Source organism: Chrysochloris asiatica, unplaced genomic scaffold (genome assembly GCF_000296735.1).
Source record: "Chrysochloris asiatica unplaced genomic scaffold, ChrAsi1.0 scaffold00193, whole genome shotgun sequence".
NCBI lineage: Eukaryota > Metazoa > Chordata > Mammalia > Afrosoricida > Chrysochloridae > Chrysochloris > Chrysochloris asiatica.
In genome coordinates this window covers 4,157,336-4,168,756 of record NW_006408711.1, presented here as the reverse complement: position 1 = coordinate 4,168,756, position 11,421 = coordinate 4,157,336, and the positions used below count along the sequence as shown (strand labels likewise).

The 11,421-nt window shown below is 36.6% G+C and overlaps 1 protein-coding gene across 2 annotated transcripts in view; it reads left to right on the top strand.

Moving 5' to 3' along the window:
• Positions 1–11,421, top strand: part of PAM (peptidylglycine alpha-amidating monooxygenase) — a 306,825-nt gene that overhangs the window by 238,249 nt on the left and 57,155 nt on the right. For both annotated transcript variants that reach the window (XM_006872314.1, XM_006872315.1), the window contains exon 15: positions 6,509–6,638. In XM_006872314.1, the coding sequence (XP_006872376.1) occupies positions 6,509–6,638 (130 nt within the window). The remainder of the gene's footprint in view (positions 1–6,508; positions 6,639–11,421) is intronic.

Genomic DNA, 11,421 nt, shown 5'->3' with positions numbered 1-11,421 from the left:
AAGAACATCAATTATCTGAGAACTAATGTTTAAAGAACAGAATATAAACTCAGTTTTCCTTAACTAAACAGAATTTCTGTTTTTCACAGAGGCCTAGATCCTGAAAGTTTTAATAAAAATATAACTGTGTTTTTAAATGAAACTAAAAAATAAAGTTACTATACTTTTTCCAAACATTGCTGCCATACATAAAATAGTTCTCTTTATATTGACTCAGTACTAAGGGATTCAAGTTGCTCACAGAACTAGCCCTCCGCAGCACCACACCATGACTTCATGAAAAGTGTATGTTGTAGTAAATCTGTTCTAAATACTCACACTGCTTAATCTTCCTGAAAATTTCTAACCATAAAAGATTCTGGTATGTTGCAAAACAGCTGTTTTTATGATTGGTGGGTAAAACCTTGCAAATAGGCTCAAAAATACTGATTAATGTGGTGTGTTTTTTTTTTGGTTTTTTTTTTAACTTTCAAGAACATATTCATCTAAGGACATATAATAACTGGGATCATTCAAAGTCAGATTAAAGTTCTTTGCATGGTATTTCTAATATTTTATGAAACTCATATTTATCCACAGGAAAAAAGAATTTTTTGATATTGAATATTTTCTGCCAGACTGAAAATACTAAGCCGTAATACAGTGGGTCAGTCCCTGGGCAAGTCTTGGTAACCCACCAGTTTGGTCCCTGCCCCCAAGAAATTTCACCTAGTTGTGGTGGTTCAAGGCTTTGAAAACAATTTAATCTCTGTACTTTCATGAGCACTTAGATCCCAGTAGGTATCCTAATGGTGCAATAGGTTAACTGTTGGCCCACTAATAACAAAATGGGCAGTTCAAACCCACTAGTCACTCTGCAGGAGAAGTGACTGTCTTCATATAGATTTATAGCTCTGAAACCTTGGGAAGCAGTTCTGCTCTGTTGTGTATGATTGCTTTAAGTTGCAATACCATTTAGTCTGGTTTGGTTTGATTGCTTTCAGTATCTGTTTATGGACCACTGAATAAGAAGGTACCAGGAGCTATGGTATTTGTTTAGTTTTTCAATGAAAGTAGTTAGCCAATAAGAATTCTTATTAAGTATACTCAGTGTCTTCAGCACTATGTTAGAGCCAAGGCTTAGAACCAGAATGATCTAGTTTGACCCCCTGCTGAGAATTCACCTTACCAATGCACTCTTTGGAGTCTTGTTGTGGCACTATGGGTCAGTTTGAGCCACAAGGTTGGCAGTTCAAACTCACCAGTAACTCCTTGGAAACCCTATACAGGGTTGCTGTGAATCAGAACCAACTCAGTGGCACTTAAGAACAACAACAACAATGCACTCCTTGTGGTGCTGTAGGATCAGCACTGGACGGCAAACCATAAGTTCAACAATTCAAACCCACCAACTGCACTTTGCAAACTTTATACACAGTTGCAATAAATTGGAGAATTGACTCCAAGGCCCTTAACAACAACAACATGATGGAAACATACTGAATCAGAATGTACATTTTTACAAAATCCCCAGGTGATTCTTAAGTATCTATAAGATTCACCAGGGGATCTTGTTAAATTTTAATTTAGATTTAGTATATGAGGAGGCAAGTTGTCCTGGTAGCTTAGTGGGGTGCACATGGGCAGTTCAAATCCACCAGCTGCTCCCTAAGAGAAAGATAAGGCATTCTGCTCCTATGAAGATTTATACCCTTGGAGCCCTATACAAGGTCACTGTGAGTTGGAACCCACCACCACCATGTGATGGAGCTTCAAATAGTCCATTCAAAAATGAACTTAAAAATAGGTGGAATTTTTCCATTAACGTTTTGACACTGTTTGTATCTTGGTGGAAAGGCAAATTCTCAGCAGGAGATTGAACTGGAATGAACAAGTTCAAAAGCCTGACAAAGGCAAACAGCAGTAGTGTAAATAAAGCTTAAAATTATAGTTGTTGTTAAGTGCCATCAAGTTGGTTCTGACTTACAGAGATCCTGTATACGCTTTCCAAGGAGCAGCTGGTTGGTTTGAACCACTGACCTTGTAGTTCAAACTGGCCTTGCAGTCCAGTGCATTAACCTGAAGTGCCACATAACCAAGAAATTGAAGCCTAGAGATTAGCTCATTGGACCATACTGTGGATTTGTCCTTGGGCAAGGCTTGGTGACCCACCAGTTTGATCACTGCCCCCAAGAAGTTTCACCTAGTTGTGGTGGTTCAAGGCTTTGACAACTTAATGAAAACAATTAAATATGTACTCTGTCATGAAGTTTCAAGTTTATTTAGATCCCATTCAGAAATTTCAGTAACTGACATATGAGTATAAAATGATGACCCCTAAAAAGACAACTGTAAATGAAATGAAAATGAAATTCAACCTGAGATTAAAAGAGCTTAAAATAATGTAAATCATTTTCTTTGGGAAATGATATACTCATCTGTTGATTGATTTAGACATATATAATTATAATATTTGGACTTCTGGTGTGGTGCTATGAGATCAGCACTGGACTGCAAACCACCAGGTCCTCAGTTCAAATCCACCAGCCACTCCTGGGAAACACTGTTGTTGTTGTTAAGTGCCGTCAAGTAGGTTCCAACCCATAGCGACCCTGTATAGGGTTTCCAAGGAGCAGCTGGTGTGCTTGAACCACCAACCTTACAGTTCAAATGGCTTTGCAGTCTGACGCATTAACCCACAATGCCACACCAGGACTCCTTGGGAACACTATACTGGGTGAATAGGAGTTGGAACTGACTCAGTGGCACTTAACAGCAATTATAATATTTTTATGTCTTATTTCATAAGTCGGTTCCGATTCGATTGCACCTGACAACAACAACAATAACATTTCCTAAGTTAACTTTCAAAACCATAATTTTAATCATGCTATCCGTGAGTTAAAAACCTTCAGTGGATCCCAGTTGCCTATAGTAGTGATTTGCAACCTTTTTCCCATTATGACAAGTGTGATAGAGGATGGACCCTATTTTTCTGAGCTGGCCCATTCACATCTACTACTGTTCCCTGGAAGAAACTTTTATTTATGTCGTGGACACTAGACCTAAAGCTAATGCAATAGCAAGCCATACTGCACGAAAAGGATATGAGAATGAAGACAATTATTCCAATATAAAGTGTCACTTTATTGGGATAGAGGAACAGTCTGCAAAAATGCTGGAAGTGTGAACTTAACTATTCCTTGATGATTGATTTTCTGTGGGGACTAGAGAACACTGATTGACTTACGCTATCATGGATGTACGACTCGTCATAGCAAAGGCCATTTCTAAGAAAGGAACAAATATGCTTGTTCACTGTTCTGATGACTGGGATAGGATGGTACGAATGTGCTTGGTGGCCATTCTCCTGCTGGATCCATACTACTGGACTCTGAAGGAGTATTCATCGAAAAGGGCTGGATTTCCTTTGGACATAAGTTTAATCACAAATGTGGTAGATACGGTGATCCAAAAGAAATCTCTCCAGTTATTAACCAGCTCACTGAATGTGTTTGACAGTTCATAGAGCAATTCCCCTGTACCTTTGAGTTCAATGAGAGATTTTTGATTCACATTCAACATCACATTTATTCCTGACAGTTTGGAAATTTCCTATGTAATAGTCTAAAGGATAGATGAGAACTCAAAATTCAAGAAAGAACATACTCTTTATGGGCTTACCTGTGGAAGAACTGAGCCAACTACCTTAATCCTCTATTTGGAGCTGATCATTGTCAAATTCATGAAACTCTTCATCGTCCTGCAACACCATGCAACCTCATGTACAAATTTTGGAGTGGCATGTGCAGCCACTTTAAAAGGGATGCAACCTCTACAATCAGTCACAGATTACCTGATGACCATAAAGGAGGAAACTCAGCAGCTGGAGGAAGAACTAGAGGCCCTAGAAGAATGAAACCACTCTAGTTTGTTATCTTCACAACCCACTTGGACTCTTCATTCAACTTCATTCATCTTAAAAACCATAACATCACCATGGCATTCACTTGTTCAAGAATTGGCAATGAATTCCTATTGTCTTGACCTGAATTCTGAGTTGAAGCTCAGAGTTTTAAATAAGTGAAAGCTTTGAAAAAAATTTCCTGAGATTGTGTGTAATATACATATTAAAAAGAATAACAAGTTGTCATTACGTTAAAATTTTTCACTTTAGTTAATAATAATCATATGCCTGGAAAAGAGCTTCTAGTTTCCTACTTTCAGATTGGGAAGTGTCTAAATATAAGTTGGCAAAAGACAAAAAAATTTGTAAATTCTAGCATTGTAACTCTGACCCCCCTTTTTTTTCAATTCTAGAGGCATATCAGAATACATGAGACTAAGAATGACATTCTCGTGTGTTCTAATATTTTTCCAAAATAAATTATTTCCTAACTTCTGTGTTTTCCTGCTGTTAATAAAGTACTTGCAGCTTGCCTCAAAATTATTCTTACTCTTGATCAAGACAATACAACTAAGAACCACATTCACAATGTTAGATTCAGACTCTTTCATGCGCTATATAATACATATTCTAGTCTGACTGTAAGCGAAATCTCAAGGTCAACTGATCCTTTCTCTTCCTCTCTGACTCCCACTTGACATACACAGGTATCTTTCTTGACTGCTTAAAGACCTTGAAACACATTCTGCAATTGTAAACATCCTTGCTTTTGTTCATTCTGACAGAAATAGTCTCCCACTTCAACAGTGATGAATTTTTCCCTACTCACATTGTACAAACACAAATGTCTGTTCCTCCGGGAAACCTTAACCCCATTTTAACCAAACCAAACCTCAGAATGTATTATGAGTTTCTCTCCTGTGTTCCTGCATCACTTTGTATCCTAATTTTTTTTTTTTCCTATCTCTTCCTCATTGTATCCTGTGAGTTGAATAAAGCCAAAAAAACAGGTTGTATTTCTTTGTATGCCCATAATCTAGCATAGTGCCATATGTAGAGAATACACTTGGGAAATGTTTGCTGGAGGTGCTTCAGTAAAGATGATAGGCAGAACTGATGTAGGCATCCTATTGATGCCATGTTTTGTTGTTAATTTTTGCTAAAGAAAAAAATACAATGCTTAAAGGTAAAAACGTTTGGAGTGAAAAGGTAATTTGTCCTTTTGTACAGAAATACTTTGAAGTTAATTTTCTTAAAGTACTTATATTCACACTAGCAGACTCTCAAGTTTTCAGAAGCTGATTATACAAGCCCTGTGCCTCCCTGACTTCCTCTTGTTAATACCTATCTTTGAGGATATCACTGCATGTTGCCACATCCTCCTGAGGATAGAAAGGTGAAATGAGACTCAAATTACTGCTTTTATAGCTCTAACTATCTCTGGAAGTATTAAGAGAGGATAAAAATATTGAAAGAGATACAGTGGGTTTCAGCTTATCTTTATAAGCTGTGTATCCAAATCTATATAGATCCTTTGTACATAATTAGCCATTGTTTTGTTTTAACTTGGTGGTATGTATCATTGTACTTTTTTATTCCTGAGCGTGTTTTAAAAAGGTATCGATGTAAGTGAACCTATGTATTCTCTGAGGTTAAATCTGTTCTGATAAAAATTAGATAATTTGGAAATCACCACTCAGTCATAGGCTTCTGTGTTAGTTTTCTGTTCTTTTATCTTAAGAAACAGTGAAATATAAACAGTGAAAGACTTTTTCCATTCCCATTCTTTTAGGAACACTGAAGTTAAGAGAAAGGCTGGTATCTTATTCAATTATTTATAAAAGGATAATTATTTTTAGAGCATTTCTCATATCTTAAACTTCTAAAATTTTCATAAGAGATAATGATAGATGGTAGGTACACAGATAAATAGATAAGCAAATTGGTTGGCATATCAGCTATATTTACTATTTATTTTACTATTTAATGTACAGTATTTAATAATGCATGGTATTGCCTGAAGAGCACCATTTAAACAGGTGTGGGGAACCTTTTTTCTGCCAAGGGCCATTTGGATATTTAAAACAGTATTCACGAGTCATACCCGCACTACCAACTTAAAAATTATCCTACTATCTTTGGATGACTGAAACTGAGGTTGCCTTGGCAGGACCAGACCTAATGATTTCGTGGGCCTTATACAGCCCAAGAACTGGATGTTCCCAACCCTGATTTAAAGCTTTGATTTAAAATGGCAGCATCTAATTTGTCATGTTTTCCAAAGATACTAATTTAAAACTAGAATCGTATGAAGATGAAAACTGTATCAAATTTGCTCTTCAATGTCTAAGGTTAAGCTGGTACCATAGGCATGTTATAAACAGGAAGTTATAAACAGCAGATACTCCCTTGAAAAGTTCACAATCACTAATATTATTTCCTAGCTCAGGAAGCTACTTGGCATGTGCATGTGGTACATTGCATCTGTAGCACTGCTTGATATTTTCAATGTCTTCGCATCTAGTTAATATTATTGCATGAGCTGATAATAACCACTGTGAATCTTCACAAGGTTGTATCAGTTTTTCTTTTCAAAACTAAGTGTATGGATTTATCTTTTAGATTTCCATGTAGAAGAGGCACTGGATTGGCCTGGAGTATACTTGCTACCAGGTCAGGTTTCTGGGGTGGCTCTGGACCCTAAGAACAACTTGGTGATTTTCCACAGAGGTGACCATGTCTGGGATGGAAAGTAAGTAATATTTGTTTTTCCTTTCAAAGAATAAGTGAAAATAAAAATCATGTGTATTACTTTTCATTAAATTAAGAGCAATGGTAAGAGACCTATAAAAGTTCTTTTTGAACTTGATTTTTGTGAGCAAATCGTATTTGTTCTTTTATTGCATGATGCTTCTAAATAGCAGAGTGGAAGTCTTGTGCATTTTATAACAATGTAGTTTCTCCAACTAGTTTATGCAAAGAAAACAGTAACAATCTATAATTCAGCCTGCTTAATATTGTGCTTCCCTTACCCAGAAGCTACCTTCACATCTCTAAGGGAAATAATATTCATTACAATTAAGTTAATACATTGCTGAAGAATTTTAAGACTTCAAAAAAGTGCATTATGATAAGCAGTCAATTAAGAATGGTTACTGGTTAGCTATAATAAGCACTTTATTTTTTACATTAACTGGGTGCAAAAGGGGAGCTTTGGTGGCACTTTAGGATAAGTACTGGACTATTAACCCCAGGGTCAGCAGTTCAAACTCACCAACTACTCTGTAGGAGAAAGATGAGTCTTTCTGCTCTCATAAAGATTTGCAGCCTCAGAAGCCCTACACAGGGTCTCTATGAGTTGGACTCGACTCAGTGGCAGTGAGTTTGTTGGGGTTTTTTTTGTCTGTTTACCAAAATATTCTCAGACCATTGTTCTGCCCCTTTTCATCAGACTGCTCCCTGATAATGATATGATTAGTGTTCTTGAGATTGTAGCTAGAGCTGTTTGTCCATCACCTATTAAAAATAGAATCTTAGCCTATATATTTTCATTTAAATAAATTTAATACTCAAATTTGTTTTTTTCATGAACACCAAAGACTTAAGAATCGCACTGAACTGTCGAGTAGACCTTGACTCTCCATGTGTGTCAGAGTAGAACCTTGACTCTTAGAGTTTTCAGTGGCTGGTTTTTCTGAAACAGGTTGCCTCTGGGTAAACTTGAACTGCCAATGTTTGAGTTAGCAGCAAAGTAACTGCTAGTATCCTTGTGTTTTTGCTCTAATTTTCCCTTTCCAACCTTTGATTCTCTATTTCATTACTTTCTGATAAGAACTTAGAGTAAACATTTCTAACATTATGAGTTTTCTATGACCTTTCACTGTTCTAATTTGTATCTCTATTACCTAAGAGTACTTAGATACTGTCATTATCATCATCATTCACATTTTACAGATGAAGAAGCCAAGAGAAGTATTTCTCCCAAAATCTCACAGTTAGCAAGTAGCAAAGCCAGATTTTAGTATATTTCTGTCTCATTTAACCACTTTATGATACTGCCTCTTATAGGATTGTAAGCACATCTTAGAAATCACATGATTGTATTTTTAAAAGCTTGCTGTAAAATTTAGCATCCTATTTTAACTCTAAAAATTAGCATATCGTTTTTATTCTCCCAGGTTATGAATATTTATATATTCACTTGTTTTATTATGAATTAACATATGAAGGTAAAACTATGCCTTATGAAATAAGTCTAATGTGTACAACTATAGAGTCTCATTTGGAAAGCAAAGGACTACATACATAGCTCAATTGTTTTTTCCTCCATTTTCAGAGATGTTGATTAAGTTTACGCCATATATCTATAGTATATAGTTTTCTTTATGCAGTTGATGATGGGACTTATTCAACATTTCAAAATAGACTTGTAGCTTTGTTGTTGCTTAATTGTCCTTTGCAGTTGTTACCCTTGAAAATGGAGTCTTAGATATCAGTTCAGAGTTCATAGCAAATAATCAAACTCATCATTTCCATTCACACATCTGTGTTACAATATCTTAGTCATTTTTGAACATCTAATGGTATTTTAACAAGAGCTTTTAAAAGCAAGCGATTACTACTCATTATAGCATATTCTTCATTTTAATGAATGTTGCTACATTTTCTGCATGAATTTCTAGCCACATTTTGCCAGACAAGAAAATTATAGCATCATTTTCTTCCATTGATACTGTTTCAGCTGGCTAACGTTAAATTGGACCAAGTCCAATTTTCAATTTTAATGTGGTATTTATTCCAAGTAAACACCAGAGGCTCAAATAATTTAATAGGAAAAGGAATCAAGAAAGACCAGCTTGGGGTAGGATTCACACAACTATGAAACAGACACCACAGAGAAACATGTGGCTTATATATGGCAGTCCTTGCTAAAGAACTGCTTTTTTTCCATGGCTTCCAGATAACCAGTATCATATATAAGTAGAATCCAGTTTCAGTGCCAATGACTTGGTATGTTTGCCCTGATAAATGGCATCAGCAAAGAGGTGTTAAAAATTCAAGACTTCTTCAGAGTCAAGGTGCTGATTTTACTCTTTTTGTTTTTTCTGTTTGTTCTTTCTCCTTCATCTTTATCTTTCAGATGTAAGAATATTTGTTATCTGTCTTTCCTCCTGCCTTTCCAATGCCAGTTGGCCTTTAGCAGCCTTTGCAATATACGATTGTGAGGAAATTCTCTTCTAGGGCGCACATCTCTGCTTTCAGCCCCTCTTTGCTTTATTATTCATGAAGAGAATTACGAGTGTATTACTCTGTTGATTATTCTTGTTGGAAAATGGATTCAGATTTGTGGGCTCTGTTTTTAGAACTGTCACACATGACTATCCTTCCTAAATATATAAGTCACATCATGTAAGTCAAAGTGCATATATTTTCTTCTTCATTAAAAATCTAAGGATTGTTCAAAGAATCAGATGTAACCTTCCTGCAGAATATACAAGGTGCTATTGAGAAAAAATGGAAATTAGAAAGATCGGATGGGAATTGTATTCTTGTTGCTACTGCTGCTTGGATTGAGTACAGAGAAATCTTATATTCATTTTCCTTGGGAACTTTTCCATCCATGTTATTTCTTAGCTTCAGAAAAGGCCAAGAAGGCTTCTTTCAAATGAAATCTAAGTACTCTATATTCCCTCATCCTCAGGAAGTATTCTTCAAATATCAAAGAAATGCTTGGAGTTAATAATAATCTCTAATTAGCATTTGGGCATTCTAGTGTGGTATTGTAGGGTAAACACAGGAACCCAAGGTTGGTGATTCAAACTCATCAGTCGCTCTTCAGAAGCTCTATACAGGATTGCTATGAGACGGAAGTGACTCAACAGCACTTAATGACAACAATGGATATTTACTATACAAATCTTATTTGATATCATTGCATTAACTCTATAAATTACTCTTAATTCCTACCTGGACAGCTCTGATCAGAACTTATTCTTCTATTTAACAACAGTGATAAACATGGCAACCAAAACAATAATAATAAACAGCCACTTAAACATCCAAAAGAGTTCTCAATTTTATTTCTATTTTATTTCCCTTCTGACCCTTCCTACATCTGGCTATATTAAGAAGCATCTTCTAGCATCAAAGGCAATGTCTAATACCAGCAAGGTGTAATGAAACTTTAAAGACCCTCTTGTCTTCCCTGGTATTAGGACAACATGGCAAACTTGTGTTCTTTAAAGTTTAAATGCCTCCCAGAAAAAACTAGTTAGCTCTCACCTCAATAGCAGGTGTTCATAGGTTTCTACCTTAAAGTAACCATCTTTATCATAAGCTTGAACTTCTGGTGGGTGTTGTGGATCAGCACTGGACTGCTAAACCACAAGGATGGCAGTTCAAACCCACAATCTGCTCCTCAGAAATCCTGAGCAGGGTTGCTATGAGGCAAACTGAATCAACAGCACTTAACAACAACAACAACATCAGAGGCTTGGAGTCCTGGTGCAGTGCTGTATCATAAGCACTGGACTGCTGACAACAAAATCAGTGGTTCAAACCCACCAACCGCTTCTAGAAAACCCTATACAAGATCACTATGTATAGGACTAATGCATGGCACTTAACAACAACAACAAAGGCCTTCGATGGGGGTGCTATCATTCAGGAGTCAGCCACATACCCATTTAACTAAATTATGGGTCTTGCCCCTGGTTTTTAGGGTTATAAGTTATTTCCTTTAAGTTGTTTATCATTTCTTCATACAGAGTTGGAAGGTACTTGAGAAAGTTTATCACTTCAGAATCTTCCTATCACCTGCAGAAGAATACACAATATGAAGAAAAGAGGGTATTTATTAGCTTATTTGGGGGGAATGCAGTGGCTGTGTGTGATAAGTGTAGAATTGTGAACCAATCCTAGTTCAAGCCCACCAGCCGATCAAAGGGAGAAAGTTGAGGCTTTCTGCTCCCACAAAGATTAACTGCCTTAGAAATTGTATATAGGGCACTGTGAGTCAGAACCAACTCCGTGACACTTAACAACAACAACAAAAACAATTAGTTTGTTTAAATGATGAAAGTGTCAAGGGATATGTTAGCCCAAACAATATCATCAACATCTATTTTTCAACCTATTTTATCCTGGTTAGCTTCATTCACAGGTTTTGATCGAACATTCCCTCCTACTTCCTGCCTGAGTTTAGAGATCATCTCAAGAACAGATTTGATGTTGTTGTTGTTGTTAAGTGTCATCGAGTTGTTACCTACCCATGGTGACCTTATGCACAGAAGAATGAAACACTACCTGATCCTGGGCCAACCTCACTACTGTTGCCACACTTGAGTCCATGGATGCTGCCACCTGGCCAATCCATCTCGTTGGGGGTCTTCCTCTTTCTCTCTGACCCTCCACTTTAACAAACATGATATCCTTCTCCAGTGAATGGTCTCTTCTGACAATATGTCCAAAGCATGAGAGATGAAGTTTGGCCATCTTGGCTTCTAAGGAGCACTCTGGCTGCACTTCTTCCAAAA